The 18,037-nt window shown below is 36.2% G+C and overlaps 1 protein-coding gene across 9 annotated transcripts in view; it reads left to right on the forward strand.

The window, feature by feature from the left end:
* ZC3H7B (zinc finger CCCH-type containing 7B) overlaps positions 1-17,067 on the forward strand; it is a 67,272-nt gene extending 50,205 nt beyond the window's left edge. For all 9 annotated transcript variants that reach the window (XM_039335552.1, XM_039335551.1, XM_039335549.1 and 6 more), the window contains exons 18-23: positions 4,200-4,333; positions 4,723-4,828; positions 9,499-9,607; positions 10,694-10,824; positions 11,871-12,034; positions 12,834-17,067. In XM_039335552.1, the coding sequence (XP_039191486.1) occupies positions 4,200-4,333; positions 4,723-4,828; positions 9,499-9,607; positions 10,694-10,824; positions 11,871-12,034; positions 12,834-13,026 (837 nt within the window). In that variant the 3' untranslated portion in view covers positions 13,027-17,067. The remainder of the gene's footprint in view (positions 1-4,199; positions 4,334-4,722; positions 4,829-9,498; positions 9,608-10,693; positions 10,825-11,870; positions 12,035-12,833) is intronic.
* Positions 17,068-18,037: the final 970 nt, after the last annotated feature.

Below are 18,037 nucleotides of genomic sequence, written 5' to 3' on the forward strand. Positions count from 1 at the left end.
CAGTCACAGGACCTCTAGATAGGAACTGTGGAGACTTAAATTAAAGATATGCTATATAAATGGCAGAAACTTCATAAGATGGCCAGACTTCATGACAGTGTTTTCAAGAAATCTTGCAGGATATCAAAAGAAATAAGAGATTTTAGTAATGAGATCACCAGAATCTGTCAGTAGATTGTGGGCATTTTTAAAATGTGTTTTCTGGAAACCATGCAGTTGTGTAAAATTGGACACAGGCATCCAGTATCTGAAAAATAGTGCCCACTCCTTTGTAATTAGAAGGGCAGCCCATTTTTCTTTTTTCATCATTTGATGGAATTCAGAATAAATGTGCATGGCTTACAAAAGCAGTAAGTTCATGTATTTATTTGAAGTTATTACAGCTGCCCAATTTCCATGGACTTTACAATGGACCCCCTCTCCATGGGTTTCTCCTTCTCCATCCATAAAAAGAGATAAAACTACAGAGTTTGAACTAAATGTAAAAATGACACAAAACCCAACAGCCCCCTGCCTAAAACAGGAATAGACGTAGTCCTTGGCTTACTATTTAGTTTGTTTGGTGATACTACACTATAAACACAGCACTGAAAAATATGACTTACGACTGTTTTTCAGAGTTATAACTTTTGTAGCATTCCCATGAACATATGATCAAAATTCAGATGCTTGGCAACTGGTTCATATTTATGACTGTTGCTGTATCCCAAGGTCATATGATCACCTTTTGTGACCTTCTGACAAGCAAAGTCAGTGGGAAAGCCAGATTCACTTAACAACCGGGTTACTAACTTATCAACTGAAGTGATTCACTTAACAACTCTGCTAAAAAAGGTCGTAAAAAAGGTTGTAAAACTCATTTAACAAATGTCTCACTTAACAACAGAAGTTTTGGGCTCATGGGGTTGTAAGTCAATGACTACCTGTACATTAATTGCAAGCCTGGAACCAGTCAGGTTTCAAGTACTTTCTGAGCCCTAGCAGAGAAGGCCCTGTGTGTGGGGAGGGGGGAGTATGCTGTTCCAGAAGGTGTTGAAAAAGTTGTGTTCAGAATTGGAGTGAGAGAAAAAGCCTGTCTGATTTTCTCCTGCTTCTTATCTGAGGCAACAGCACACAATGCATGTTTTCAAAAGTTAGATTAATTCTGGAAAGCAGTATTTTCAACAAATGTTCCTTGTAGTTACAGTAGTGGCCAAAATTGTGGAAACCTTTTGGGAAAAGTATACAGTAGAAATGCCACCTTTGGTTAAGTTTCCACCAATTTTTCTTCTAATTTCTTTATAATTGTAGCCTTGTTCACTTAACAATACTATTTTACATCGCTTTCTGGGGGACCAATCAACTCTTTGCATCATTAGTTTAATTTTATTACGTTTTACAAGCTCACTAAATGAAAAGAAAAAAACTCCCAATCAACTTGATTGCGATCTCATAACACCCTGACAGCTTCAATACATGACATCAATAACTGAATCCTACTGTGATCTGATTGGCTCATGGCCAAAACAAGATGATACCTGATTGGCTCTCTAAACACTCATGCTCATTGGCTACAATCAGATGAAGGAAAACTACCTGATATCAACCTACCGTACTTTCCGGCGTATAAGACGACTTTTGAAAGCGCGGAAATCGGTGCCAAAGTCGGGGGTCGTTTTATACACAGGAAATTACGGTAGTTTCTGACATATAAGACGACTTTCTAGGCATGCGACTCGGCGCCAAAGATGGGGGTTGTCTTATACGCCGGGTTGCCTTATACGGCAGAATATACGGTAAGCAAGTTGTGCTTCCTTTTTTGGGTTATTTGGCTATAACTTTTCATAGAATACAGTACAGATAATTGAACAAACTATGTTGCATTATATTCTTGATTAAATTATCTTTCCATTGATATATAATTTTATGGTACCACTCCCAAAAAAGTGGTGTTATTAGTCATCAAACCTCAAAAATACGCTTTTCCCAAAAGGTTTCCACAATTTTAGCCACTACTGTAGTTTCCCTTCAGCTATAGTCATGCACAGGTCTTAGTTGTTGTGCTTTGAGAATTTCTTGTAATTAAGTGTATTTGAACATTGTCATCAGCAGGAATATATTGGTAAATTCTGATGGAGATTGACTAAAACAAAGATAGGAGAAGATTAGAAAAATTATACAGTATGTTCTTATATCTAAATAAAGCTGTCTTGTCCCATATCTCTCTAGAAAGCTGACTTACATCAAGCAAGAGCAATGATCTACTGTATCTTGTCAGTATTATAATGTCTGCATTGCTAAGGCTACAGTTAAGAATCATTTTGAATCTTACTTGGAGATACAAATATGATTTAACAAGTTTCATGTATATTAATTATGAACTTCGAGCTGCAAGAAAGTGATATCAGCATGCTTGGGGAAAATTAAGATTTACAGGAATACAATAAAATGTTTGGAGAAAAATCAAAGGAGCAAAAATAATACAAATGGAATATGTCCATTGATCATAAAACACAGGATCTTTTAGATGAAAAGAAAGTACACTGGGAAGGGGATGTAAAGAAAACATGGCTAAATGAAATAAAAACAGGACCACTTCCTACAATTCTAGAAGTCCTAGTAGTGTGTTATATCATGTAGCTCCATGCTCTACCCTTTCTTTGAAGTGTGCCTCTTGCCTTATTTGGAATAACAAATCCAAACTTTGCTGAGACAGATTTTTTAATCCCATGCTTGGTACAGTTTAATTACCAATTTATAATGTACTCTTGGCCTCATTATAGAGGCTGCTGTTACCTGAGCCTTTTGGGCTCAGTTAATCCAGTGAACACTTAGCAACTTCTGATTTCTATGTAACATTGTTACAGAGTTAATCAGTCTGCTATATTTTGTTTTTAAAATACTATCATGTCTACTAAATGCTTTGGCTTCCTACTTAATCTCTTTCCCATGTATAAACACAGTTTTATCTGGCAAAATGTTACATTGTGCAAAGTTTTTGGAGTGCTTACCTTAAAGCTCCCGTTCACTTTATGTTCTGTTAAGTTCTTGAAAGAGCCCGTTGAAAGTGATGGATTAAAATAACTATTCAAAGCACTATTCAAGGCATATTTTCATAGGCAGATCCTAGGCAGTTTCAAGCCATGTCAATAAAATGAAAGTTGAATAGATTAGAATTAAAGGTAATGCCAAAAGAATAATAATGATTAAAATACAAATTTATAATAAAAATTATTTATTGATATTGCAATTTAGAGGCCATCCAACTCCTGATGACTATGCAGTTTACAGTTTAAAAATGAAATAAAAGAAAAATGCATAAACAACTTGAAGACAAATAAATAAAAACCCATCCAACAGAGGCCCCCACCATAAATCAATCCCCAGGCCTGAAAACTTCTGAATGTCCTCAGATTGGGAACCGTCAAGATCTTGGGTAGAAGGGACGGTGTCATTCCGGATGGTAGGAACCTTGACAGAGAAGGCCTGCCTTCTAAGTTCAGCAGATGACACTGGGGGGGGGGGGAATCTGCCCACTGTACCAAAGCTCAAGGGCAGAAACAGTAAGAAATAGGCAGTCCTCCAAACCCAGTCTAACTTTAGCGGCTGCCCATTCTTGTACCAACAATGCTTTTCTTCTGAAACCAGACAAGGCCAGCCTTAAAACAAATTTTTCCAAATTACACTTTTGAGATATAAACTATAATCCCTAGAACTCCCACATTCACTGTTGATCAGGGAATTCTAGAATATCTGGAGCATATCTGGACAATAGGAGATTGAAGAAGACTGGCATACAGTAACACGCTTCTAGATGAGATTTTACCATCCTGGAATCTCACTGGATGTATTGCTCAATTTCCATCATTCAGTGGAATATTAAGAGAGACCTCTGTCAGGAATTGATACAAAGAGCATTTTGTATTAAGCATCCTAAAGAGAGTAGTTTTGCTTAGTGTGTGTATGTTTGTGTGTGTACACACATACATACACATATACAATACATGTAGTATATGATTCTGTGAATTTTTATTTTCAGTCCTACATGTACAGCTTCTTCAGCTTCTCACTTTGCAGTGATGGGAAATTAGCAACAAGGATTTTTATCTTGCTGGATTTTTTATAGCCATGTTTTGTTGTTTGCTTTTTTTTATAAAAGAATATATCTTAGAACACAGGTTTCTCAGTTAGCTTTGTTTTCTCCTCCTTCCTGATTTTAGGCATCTGTCAGAACTCCCATTTCCAACACTTTTGACCTTCAGATGAAATTTGTGTGTGGCCAGTGTTGGAGAAATGGACAAGTTGTGGAACCAGACAAAGACCTCAAATACTGTAGTGCCAAAGCACACCATTGGTAGGTACCTTTTCCTTGTCTGCTTTCTCCTCTCCCTGCGATGTAGAACCTCCTCCTGCCATTATTTTGGTATCTTATATTGAAGTAACTGCTCAGTTTTATTTTTTAGTGCAGTCTATAAATATTCATGACTAGATGTGCTGCCAACAGCTTATGTGGTGCTGCAGTTTTGTTGCTCAGTTAACATTGATGAAAAGTGCATGTCCCTTTGTCATAGCTTTTTCCTTTGTGGGATTATGGTTATGGTTCACCCATTTGGATCCTTCCTTGGTTGCCATGAAAGCTGATCTTAGTAAGAATTATCATTTTTAATATTCCATTATAGTGAAATAAAGTTTTTATAGCATTTGTTTTCTGCTTGCCTATTTTTTACAACCTGCTTCCTCCAGTTGGACCAAGGAGCGCCGTGTTCTGCTGGTGATGTCCAAAGCAAAAAAAAAGTGGGTATCTGTTCGACCCCTGCCTTCTATCCGCAATTTCCCTCAACAATATGATGTAAGTAATGCTCTTCTTTGCACAACACTGCCTATCCTATCTTGCCTATTCCATCTTTCCGAGGTCGGTAAAATGAGGACCCAGACTGTTGGGGGCAATATGCTGACTCTCTAAACCGCTTAGAGAGGGCTGTAAAGTCCTGTGAAGCGGTATATAAGTCTAGGTGCTATTGCCATTGCTATTGCTTGAGGTTCTGCATGCAGGAAAATGGGAGCAAGAGCTCAAATGATGAAGGAGATGCTCAGCAGCCAGTATTGAAGTCCAAAGGTATCTGCCATTCAGTATTGAGTGAATATTTGATATCTATTGAAATATGCATTCAAATTACTTTAATTGTAATGTTTCAGAATTGTTTGGTTCTGAAAGTGACAAATATATACTACACTTCTTTTATGCAGGTTATAGGTAGAGCAACGGGTATAAAAAGAAGCTTGATATTCTGCTAGAAAAGATGTGACACATTCTATGAAGTGAAGAACTGAATAGCTAGTCAAGCATTTGTTTTAAAAGGAAGTTTTAAAAAATAAATACAACACTTCGAAATAAAAGCAACATAGTCACAACTGAAACTATTGCCTTTGGGGGTTACTTTTTTGAAGGCGAATAAGGCTAGAAATAGCAGCATTTTATATAAATAGATGAAAAAGTTTATGTCAATGCATGCAATGAGATATGTATTTGCATAGACTTTATGTGTATCCTTGGGCAAATGCTTCCTGAGAATTCTAATATGCCCTATTGTCTTTGAAAAAAAAAATCCATAAAATTTAAGACTACTATGAAAGGAAATGTTGTTATTCAATCTATTTGTGTCTTTGTTGATTGGTAAAATTGTGTGCAGATTTTTGGTATTTTTGGAAATATCAGTCCAGTCTGTTTCTAATTGGAATGTCTGCCTCTTTCCTTTGAACAAAAAGCCAAAATATTTTGTTTGCATATGTTAGTGATGAGTAAGAAGAAGGGAGGGAGATGATTAAACAAATCATTTTTCTAATATACATGAATGATTTTAATTATAGAATGGAAATTGGAAACTCCAATATAACTTTAGGACGTGGTCTTTTAAGAACTATACAAGATTTTTTTTCACAACAGAAGAAGTCTTTCTTCAACTGCTCTTGGGATGTGTGGTTACATTTTGTGCCCACAGATGTCAAATTCATATTAAGGAAGCCAATTTGTGGAGAGAATTCCAAAGTCAGGATGTCATTCCTGAATATTCTATCTCCAGGCACTATCTTTCTGCCTGAAAATTTTTAAAATGCAGTGGGACTTGGAAATTTTATATAAAAGAAGTTAGCCCTTAACATGTCTGGATTCTATGCCACTTTCTGAATTTGAAGAAGCAATCAGAAGATGCATTTTATTTTGGTATAGCTGCAAAGCTGCAGCTTATATACTGTATATTAATTAAAGACAGTGTCCTTATGTACTATATATTAATTAGAGTATTAATTAATCGGTTAAATAATTTCTGCTGAGAAGTTGTATCCAATTCATGAATTCGAAAACCTATGTGAAAATTTATGTAAAGAGCTTTCTAAGACATAGGAACTTCTTGGGCGTAAAACCTTCACCTTCATACTACACAACAGTGCCTTTTGCAAGGTTTCATAGTTATATTTCCTGTCCCAATCAAAATAGTTTCTTCCTTGCCTTGGAAAAAAATAATAAGATTGCTTGGAGATGACATGGCAACTCTGGTTTTTGAGTAGATATTACTTCAGTGACCATTAATTTAATGAAAACGTAGCAGTATACAAATGAAAAGGCTGCTCTGTAACGGCAAGTGTCAGTCCACCAGATGTTAAGTTACAATGATTTGTTAACTTGTTCTTCTCAGTTGCAGTTCTCAAAAGATAATAGCAGAGGTCACTAGTGTATGAGGCTGCATTAGATCCACTTTGGGAATGTCATCTTATTTGTATTCATTTCCTGAAGAGAGAAATGTGATTTGGTACAGAGCTACTTTCTGATGTGGCAAAACAGTTGGCAAATGGGCTTTAAGAAACTTTATCTAAATTTTGTCATGGATTTTTTTTCTTAAAAAATGACCACAGCATTCTGAGGCTACTGCAGTAGATCTGAGTTTAGATTCACACCCTGAAATATCTCGCATCAGGTTTTTTTCTGTTTCATTTTAAGAGAATGAATGGAGAGGAGGGTAAAACACTGAAATTTGAAGGCCGTGCCTAGAGGGTTGAGTACTGCTTAATATGTGAGGGGAACATAATGTTAAAGCAATGCATGATGATAGAAATATTATCTAATTAATAAAATAAAAATGTTGCCAGATAGTCTAGTTTAATGTCTCTGCTTAGTATAGTGGCCAACCAGATCCTTACATTAATATAGATGAGACTGAAGGCTATAACTCTGTCATACTGCTGGTTTCAAGCAATTGCATGACAGATCCAGCTTTGCATTGCCAGTGAGAGAGGGAGTTGGGAGGGAGAGTGACACATTAATCACTCAGCGATAAGAGATTTTCAGCAGACAGGAAAATGGATTTTTCATGGCTATAAGGCTATGGAGCTGTAAAAGAGGAGCACGTTTCTCTCATCTTGGCTCTTTAAGCAGAAGAAGACTGAAGGAAAGGCAAAGGCAAACAAAACAGGTGATAAAGGAAAAGCAGATGCTATGGAGAAAAAGAGAAGGACAGGTTACTGACATAATTAGACTGTTCTGGAGACTGATGTATATTGTTTACTTACAGCAACTTACGAAGAAAAGAGTCATCCTTGCAGGATCCAATCTCGGTAGGTCACCGGGACCAGAGGTTTAGTCTTCCAAGCTTTCAGACTTGTGCTGGGGCCCAGTTTCAGGGATCTTCTCTGACATATTCTGGTAGAGAGAAGTTCCCTGTGGATGGGATCCAGCATGAGTCTGAAAATTTGGAAGAACTAAAACTCTGATCCCAGTGACTGACTCAGATTGGATCCTGCACCGTTATCCTGGGACACATATATTTGCCTTCATTCATGAGAACCATCCTTGCATATTGGTGAAGGTAGAACGTGGTTCTGTCACTCTGGAAGAGAAGAAGGCAGGAAACTGTCCTTAGATCCAAACCCTAAAATGCAGGGAGTTCCCTTGTATTCTGCACAATAATTGCTTTTTTGCACACTTTATGCCATATTAATCCTGTTATTCCCTGTACAGGTAATCCTCGACTTAACAACAGTTCGCTTCGCGACCATTCAAAGTTATAGTGGCACTGAAAAAATGACTTGTGACCGTTCTTCACACAACCATTGCAGCATCCCCATGGTCATATGGTCAAAATTCAGATGCTTAGCAACTGGCTCATATTTATGACATTTGCAGAGTCCCAAGGTCATGTGATCCCCTTTTGCGCCTTTTTCACAAGCAAAGTCAATGGGGAATCCAGATTCACTTAACAACCTTGTTACTAACTTAAGAACTGCAGGGATTCAGTTAACAACTGTGGCAAGAAAAGTCATAAAATGGGGCAAAACTTACTTAACAAATGTCTCACTTAGCAAAAGAAATTTTGGGCTCAGTTGTAAGTTGAGGACTACCTCAACTACCTCCTCTTTTACAGCTCCATAGCCTTATAGCCATGAAAAATCCATTTTCCTATCTGCTGAAAATCTCTTATCGCTGAGTGATTAATGTGTCACTCTCCCTCCCAACTCCCTCTCTCACTGGCAATGCAAAGCTGGATCTGTCATGCAATTGCTTGAAACCAGCAGTATGACAGAGTTATAGCCTTCAGTCTCATCTATATTAATGTAAGGATCTGGTTGGCCACTATACTAAGCAGAGACATTAAACTAGACTATCTGGCAACATTTTTATTTTATTAATTAGATAATATTTCTATCATCATGCATTGCTTTAACATTATGTTCCCCTCACATATTAAGCAGTACTCAACCCTCTAGGCAAGGCCTTCAAATTTCAGTGTTTTACCCTCCTCTCCATATCTTTTGTAACTATTCATGATCAGAATATTGAGACTGGCACAGATCTGAGGCATGTAGATATCAGGCATACATTGAATATATGTACTCCATGTGGTAAAGCCTTCAATTGAAAGCTCTTAACAAAGACCAACCTCAGGAAAATGCAGAATTTTAGCACATGTTGTAGAAATACTTCCACATGTGATTTTGAAGATTTGCATATGCAATTTGCTATGTATATAGCCAAGGCTATTACTTTTATCACCTTTTCTCCCTCCCCTCTGGCACCAAAATGTGCTCATCATCACAATACATAGGTCTGAGAAAGCTTACATTTTCCCACCCTGTATAATGTTGCATTCATCAACGGGCATGTAGGTGGGGAAAGGGAAGAGATATTGAGATGATTAAATCTCCTACCTGCCTCATAAGCAAGCAGTTGGAGAGCTGAATATATAGTAATTCTAATGGAAAATGGGATGCTCATGCTGTTTGTTATGTTATCCAATGGATCATGTCCAAAGTGGCAAACAGAGTAGCAGCAGCTTTGAAACCTGTGGTAGGTTGCATTCCTCCAAGGAATCCTATATGGGCAGTAGGTTGCCCCCATAGAATCACTACTGAGTGTGTAATGAATTCACAATACTTTACATATCTTTTCCTTGTTTGATCTTTACCAGCTTAATTCACATGAGAAAGAAAGTATTTCTGAAGGCCATAATTTTTTCTGTTTCTTTCCAGCTCTGTATTCATGCCCAAAATGGTAGGAAATGCCAGTATGTTGGAAATTGCTCCTTTGCCCATAGCCCTGAAGAGAGAGAGATGTGGACCTTCATGAAAGAAAATAAGAGTAAGTGGAATATTTAAATTTGTGTCTTTATATATGTTTGGGAGCTACGGATTTATTTGTTTGTTTGCCTACCTGCCTGCCTTCTGGTTTCTGATTTCTCCCTCCCATCTCCAAGTACTCATTGACGATAATAAATGCTCAGTGTCAATATAACTGGCTTCTGGTAAAACATAGTGTGCAAGCAGACAAAGTTTAACTAAGATTTAACATTAAGTCATTAGAAAGTTATTATTATCTCAAGCTGGGGATTTATGTCTTGGAATGAATATGCAGATTCTGGTTTCCTGAATTCGTAATTATTACCAGAATAATCCCCTCTTGAAAATGTTCACGTGCTACAATAAATTTTTAAATTGGCTTCCATTGATATTAATGAAAGGTATTTGAACTTCATTACAGTGGAGAGGAAGTTGGCAATGTAATGAAGAGGAAAGTTAGCTCTGCCTTTTCAATAGTGGCTGCCTTTGAAAATGTCCCAAGATGTGGGGATTACGCCAGATCCAGGACCTGAAAAGGGGTCTGGTTGAAGCAGGATCTGGGCTGAATTGTGCAACTGTTTCAAAACAACAGGTTTCAATGTTCAGAAGGAGCTGCATTCTTTCTACTTCATTTGATAAAATATGTTAGACTGGCACCTATTCTATGTCAGTCTTCAGATACTGCAGCTGAATGATAGCACGTGTACCTTGCATGGAAAAGATCCTAGGTTTAGTCCAGGGGTAGGCAACCTTGGCTATTTTATGACTCGTGGACTTCAACTCCCAGAATTCCTGAGCCAGCCATGCTGAAGGGAAAGGGAGAGGTTTCCAAACTGAGCCATGCTGGCTCAGGAATTCTGGGAGTTGAAGTCCATGAGTCATAAAAGAGCCAAGGTTGCCAACTCCTGATTTAGTCCCTGAATCCTGAAGCAGGGCTGAGAAAGACATTTTGTCCGACATCTGAAGAGTGCTTTTGTGAGATTGAATAAGATTCTGACTTGGTAATAAAAAGCTTTCAATGTTGGTAGCCAAACATTCCTGTTTAGAAACATTGTATTGATAGGATGCAAAAGTGACTTTAGTTAATCCAGCTGGTATATTATTGCAGTTTTGGATATGCAGCAGACTTATGACATGTGGCTGAAAAAGCACAACCCTGGAAAGCCTGGAGAGGGAACACCTCTGACATCACGAGAAGGAGAAAAGCAGATCCAGATGCCCACTGACTATGCTGACATGGTAGTGTCATATTCTAAATAATATTGTGATACTTGTTTATTTTTATTTTGCACATGAATATTTTAAGGTAGTGTGCTATAAAATGAAACCCATATCAGCAACTTGCATCTCATAGAGATCTTCAGTGCAGCACTATACATGCTCAGCCACTGCTGGTTTTGGCATAATTTTGCAAATTAACATGGCACATGAGAAGTGTCGTCTCCAAGAGCTGTTCTCATTATCTCTAAAGCCCAAACACAGCTACTTGATGAAGTGGTTGTCAGCTTATCAACTTGTGAAAGCAATGTGAAGAAAAGAATCCTCCCTCCCTTTTATATTCTTGCTTTAAATCATAGTTCTTCTCCATGTGCTCTGCTGGAGATAGTGATACTCTGATCTCATTACACAAGGAAGGAAGTTTAGACTGTCACATTATACATTGTCACAGATAGAAAGATTGCCTACCCTGGAATAGAAGGTTGAGGGCCCTTTAATAAATTACTCTGAAGATCTCAGAAGCCAGTCAATATATAAATTTTACTAACATAAGATTTGTTCATTAGTAAGATACAGAGATAGGTCATTCTATATTTATTGATTATATTTAGATGGAAATCAAACTCGTAGGATTTTTTTTGCAGAACAAACCTTCCCCGTGAAACAAATGTTACCCTATTCCATCAATCAACACATGAATTGTAGCAGGAAACTACAAAATGTTTAGTAATTCATACCTTTGGTGATGCATCCTGCAGGTCTTGCTCTGTCAAGTAATCAAGTAGAAACAGAAAAATATGTGCCACCTTTAACAGAATCGTTATTTTGGGCTCCTGGGTATTTTTCAATTTCTAAGAAACTTGACTATTTTAATGGTAGAGTATCTTTTGCTGATACTCAGTTAGTGCTGTTAACAAATAAGTATGACTTCTCAAAAGAACAATGGATTTAGCTATGGAAAATTAGTTTTATTCGACAATAAAAGGCTTCCCAGCTATTTTTAGAGCAGTCATCAGTGCAACCTAGTAAAGTTATAGGACTGTATTCTCTTGTTTTCTGGTGGCCAGATGGGTTACCATTGCTGGCTTTGTGGAAAGAACAGCAACAGTAAGAAGCAGTGGCAGCAGCACATCCAGTCTGAGAAGCATAAAGAGAAAGTCTTTACATCTGACAATGACTCCAGCTGCTGGAATTACCGTTTCCCAATGGGAGAGTTTCGGCTGTGTGAAAGGTACAACTCACAACATTCCCCCTTTTTAGGTCATGTACTCCTGCTGAGTAGGGGGAGTGTGTGAAATGTTTGCTACAGTTTAACTACAATTTAAAGGAAATTATCTCTGCTAAGTCTGTGACTCACATTCAGATATTTTTCATGGCCGCAGGTAAGTCTTTAAATCAGTATTTTTCAACCTTGGCAATTTGAAGATATATGGATGGCAACTCCCAGAATTCCCCAGCATGCTGGCTAGGGAATTCTGGGAGTTGAAATCCATACAAGATTGTATGGTTGTATGCCAAGGTTGAGAAACATTAATTTAGATGCAGAATTTTTCTTGCACGGATGGGATTAATTATGCATTCAGATATAATATGCTCGTGTCCTTGTTTACCAGCTAAAGAAATAGTGTATTTTAAGCAAATTAGTACCTTATATTCTTATGGGTTATATAAGAACTGTGTTTATTCCTGGGCTGATGATGTCAGAAGCTCTAAAATGTTGCTCAATAGTTTCTCTCTTCTACTATTGATTCTTTAGTTAATCTTCATAATTGATATACCTGCTTTCATGTGATTTGTTTGAAGATGGCCACTTTGTCAGCAGAATATTTTGTTAACTGATCTAGATTCCACATACGCTAGAATCTAGATTGTTTGCTGAAAAATCTGTCCCTTTCATGCTATGGGCCCTGTGGCTTTAGGGAAAGATCTTTCTGTAATTTAAAATTATCTTTCTGAGTTAAAATACGAGAGAATTAAAGAAGAGATATTCCTATTTAAAAAATTGATAGTCGTGTACTGCCCTGCTACAGGTTCCAGAAGACAAAAGGCTGTCCCGAAGGAGAGAAATGTCACTTTGCTCATGGACAAGATGAGTTGACAGAATGGCTTGATCGCAGGGAAGTAATGAAGCAGAAACTGGCTAAAGCTCGAAAGGATATGCTGTTGTGTCCTCGAGATGATGACTTTGGCAAATACAACTTTCTATTACGAGATAGTATATAATTCTGGGTAGTGGTGGAAACGAGCAGACTTTTCAGAACTTGAGTAAAATGAAGCTTGGGCAGCTACAAAGAGCCTGATAATTGTTCCAATACTGTGGCTTTGATTGTAAGATAATCAAAATGATTCACTGATGTTGAATGGAATTAAGGATTGAATTATCTGTAGCCAGTGGACACAATGCTTCTATCATTTTGTTTTCAAAATTATTTTGGTCAATTACCAGCTTCTTTTTTTTTTCTTTTATAAAAGAGAAGATGTTCTTCCTTTTAAATTTCCAACCAATTCTTATTTTGAACATTTAATTTTTGATGGGATAATGTGGTATTACAGAAGCAAGCTTAGAATGAGGCGATATGTCAAAGATGCAGAGTTTTGTTCAAGATAAACTTGTGTGCTAGGCCTTTCTGGTCACAAACCATAGTGTTGAAATTAACAATACAAAATGTTGAATATGAATAAGATATAAGCTTCCACCACTTCAATCTGATTCTAAAACGTTCAGATTATTCTGGTAGTTGCTTTTAAATAATAGTAGTAAAGTATTTACTATTTAATACTACTAAGTGGTAATTAAAGAAATACTGGTAAAGAATACATTAAGACTCTTTCTCCTTATAGCCAAGATTCCATCACAGACTAAAGCAGACAAAAAATTTTAATCCTGTCACATGACATTAGAAAAGCAATTGGCTGTCTTTGGAAGCAATTAATTTTTTCATATTAAAAGATTATTAAAAATACAATTGATAATTGATGATTGATTTAGGTCTTGTATGAATATACATGTCAAAAATAACTTTTATTTCTGATGGTCAGCAATCACAACAGTTAATTTTTGCTTCTTTAGAGAGAACTTTAAAAATATCTGAGAATTTGCCTGTACAGGAACATGTTAATATATTTGGGTTTCTGCAGAGAACCTGCTTGTTGAAAAAGAATAGTTTCCACTGTACATATAGTTTTCTCTCTAGTAGGTACAGTTCTGGTGGCTATGAAAAAACAGTAATGATGGAAATGAGATGAAAGGATTTAGTTTGTTCTCAAGGTGTGGATTTTATAAATCTGATTGCGCCAAAGAATCGGGTTTGTAAACTTTCTTTGGCATTAATAATTTAGCACTAATTATAAAAGTATCTTGGTAATTTTGATCTCAAGGGGCAAAAGAAATTAAACATTTTCAAAATAAACTTCAAAAATTAATCTGTTTAATTTAAATGGCAAATAAGAGACTTGCAATTAGATGTTTCATATCCCAAACTAATAGAAGTTAAACATAAGACTAGAACATTAAGCTTCTTTCCCTTTTCTTAAATAAAGAACAAGAAAATTGAGCCAATATTTAATGTACCTGTGAAAAGAACTACAAGAGGCTGTAATTTAAAGTATCTTTACTAGGAATTAAGTTCCACTAACTTGGTCAATTGAGCAATAAAGTCGGAAAAAATATGATAGTAATATTTCACAGAATTATTATAATAGACTGCAGAAAAAAGTCACATTGTTTGATGTGATAGGAAAAAACAAATGATTCATAGTGTATGGATTTTCCAGCTGTAACCAAAAAACCCTCAGCATTTTTAGTGCAATTATCTTTATTGGTCTGATAGGGAAGTACATATATGTTTAGGGTATATGGTGCTACAGAATTGGCTTTTATATTTTTGCAAAGTGAATGAAGGCATGGTGTAACCTGAATGTGAAGGTTTCACATAAAGAATATCTATCTAGACTCTGTAGGCTTGCTTACAAAATGCTTTTCTCTCTTCCTTAATGAAGTGTGAATGCTGTAGAATGTTATACCTTTCTTCTTTTGAAGTAATATCAGTCAAGATGATCTACCCTTGTTCATATGAAGAAGAAAAATGAGTATAATAATTATAAAATGTATAATAATTATAAAGGAAATGTAGTTAATAGGAAGAATATAATGTCAGTCTCTTTTCTGCTATTATTAATTGATATAGATGGATTATTAACTCTTGTCTGATAATTTTTACATTTAATGACTCATTTCTGCCCATCATAAATTTTTGTCTAAAATCATCTGTTCCCTAAATAAAAGCAAGTATTTTTGGTTTATTTTAATGATGCAGAGATCAGCCTTTCCTGAGAAAAGTTTGGATGCTTTTTTCTAAGTTTTGAAGAAGAATACTTTAGCATCATGCACCCGATGCCCTCCAAATTTGTTAGATTGCTGCTCCCATCGTAAACATTGAACATGTTAATTGACTGATGGCCTGCAATGAAAGAAATTGTTTATCAATCTAGAGTGTGATTGAGCAGGGAAATTTATGTGTGGGGTAAAAAATATTTGTATTTCTAAATCTTTTAAAAGTAGTTATGTTCCCCAATTGTCATACCTGTTGTGGAACCCATATATACCTGGGTTGAAAATTGTTTAAACCAGCCCATCCCAGTTTGATTGTTATAGAACTTGTAACAAGACTTTTCAGATTCTGATATACATTTTCCATTATCCTAGAAGTTTATTTTTATAAACGAGTACATTTTTGTTCTCTTGCCTCACTAATTAAATACCGAAGTCTTAATTATTGATTCTGGATTAAATGAAGTCACAGGACCCCAGTTGCAATTAAATGAGCCAGATACACCCCCTCTTCCCATGCATAGATGTGTTGAGTAAGTTACACAATACACTATTATATGTTCAATTTGTTGGTCCTATTTCTCTAAGAAAAATATAGGTAAATAAGAGATGGATGCTTAACATTCTAAACTGTCTGCTGAATCTAGAAATATAATCATATGCTGTGTCAATCCAAGATATGTGCATTTATTTAGATTATAGAGCTAAATAAAATGTTTCCTTAAAAAAGTAATTAATTAGTTATAGCCTTTTTCTGCCCTCTTCAATACAGCTGTGCTGGAGAGAAAAAGGCTTGTGGATTATGATGTTAGAACACGATGGGTGCACGTATTCTGGGCATTGCAGTGGAAAATTTCAGTTTATTTCCTGATATGATAATCTGGTATGTGGTGTTGCAGTATTTTGTTACCAGACTTGTTCTAGTGTGTATATATGTACTCCTTTCATAAGACATATATACGCAGGTATTAAATATATCACTATATAATATTATATATGTGTGTGGTATTAAGGAATCTTTATTGAGAGTTAAGGAAAAGGACTCAAGCCAGGGAATATAGCATCTCTCATTGAAAGAAAGAAGATGTGGGAAGGGGATGAATATTTCTTTGGGATCCAATAAAGCATTGATTATTATCCCCATCAGTCACGAATTTACCATTTTGTAAAACCTTGTAAATCTTATTCATAGAAATAAATATTCAGCTAATGGGGAAGTAAAATTTGTTTATTGTTTTGAGGAAGGCGATATCAGACAGGAGTAGGGGCTCTCTTTTGACATTTTGTTTCCTTTTCCTTTGTCAACCCTGAGCTTGCAGGATCATCAGTTTCTGCTATATTACATCTTGCTATATCCTGCAGCATTTAAGTTCAGTGCTTTTAACAGCTGAATTAAACAATAAAACAGGATATCGTTACTAAAATTTAATGTTGGTTTTTCAAAAGCATTTGAGAATGATGAAATGTCATTGATTGTAATTATTAATAAATACAAAATCTGCTTCTGAAATCTTGGAATGACCTATTATTCTTTATATAAAAAGTGATACCATATAAGATGCCAAAGAGAAAAAAAGCTGATAAGGCTCCTTTCTTAGACCTGAAAATGGAGCAAGGTAAATTTGAATGGTATGCTGGTTAACTAAGCTTTCCACCAGATTGTCCTTTAGAAATGTGATGAGAGAGGACAGCGCATAAAGGGAGATGCTTTATTTCTAAGCTGGGTTTGTAATATGCTTGAGAGTCCTTCAAAATATCTATTAATATATTTTAAGAATACCACACTTTACTATTAAAGAGTAATTAATAATATCTTTCACAAAGTCCAGTAATCAAATAATACTATAGATGTCCTAATAACATTCTTGTCCTTAATAAATTTGTTTCTTTTATCCTTTGTAATAGAAAATAAAAGTGTGCACTTTAAACCTTCACCCTGTGCTTTGTATACTGATGTTATGCTTATTATGTTGTCTCCTATTATTCAACATAACTCACATTGGCTAATGACCAACAACATAACTCAGACCGGAGCATTTTATGGCCTGCACTGCAGGCCATATCCAGCCCTTCTGCTGTTCTCGTCTAGCCTGCAGTGGCTGGGGCGGGGGGGGGGAGGCAGTGGCAACCCTCCACAATAGTCCTGGTTTCTCATGTGGCCCCTTGGGAAAATTAATTGCGTCCTCCTTGAGTAACCAGTAGGTGGCTACAATTTTATTTGTTGTAGACCAGTTGTTTCACTTCTATTGGGTTCAGTCTATAATTTGCTAGATCTTCTTCCACATGCTTCAGCCAACTTTTCTTTGAGCAGATCATAACCACCAGGCTTGATTTCCAGGACAGTTGATAAATGTCTGAAACACCATGATCAATACATCTGAATTGCATCATCTACTATAGACTGGTTGCAACATCTTTTTTTAATAATTTTGTCTTGTATTTTGTCATAAATTGAAATTCCCAATATTTGTAGTGCTTTGGAAAACTTTGAGAAGTTTTTTTTTCCCCAAATGCTGAAGCAATGTCAGATGGCATATACATTTACTAAATAAACTAGTCAATGCTAGGAGTGATCAATGGAAAAACTAGGGGCTACCTAGTTGGCTGGACATTATAAGGATAATACCACAATGGCCATGGTGAATCTGAAGGAGGCAGTGTGAGAAAGGGATATGGAGTGTGTTGATCCATAGAATGGCCAAAGGTCAGACACAACTGAATGACTGGTGACGATACTACTGAAAATCTTATTCTTATAATCTTAACTGGGTGAAACTGCATCAAAGAGCAGCCATTTTTGAATCAAAGTACCGCAAATGGGCTTATTTACTTATTAATTTTATTAGCCACCTATCTCTCTTCGAATCAACTCTGGGCGGCTTACAATATTAAACACAATAACAC

Source organism: Crotalus tigris, unplaced genomic scaffold (assembly GCF_016545835.1).
Source record: "Crotalus tigris isolate CLP2741 ecotype Arizona unplaced genomic scaffold, ASM1654583v1 scf7180000017644.4837335, whole genome shotgun sequence".
Taxonomy (NCBI): domain Eukaryota; kingdom Metazoa; phylum Chordata; class Lepidosauria; order Squamata; family Viperidae; genus Crotalus; species Crotalus tigris.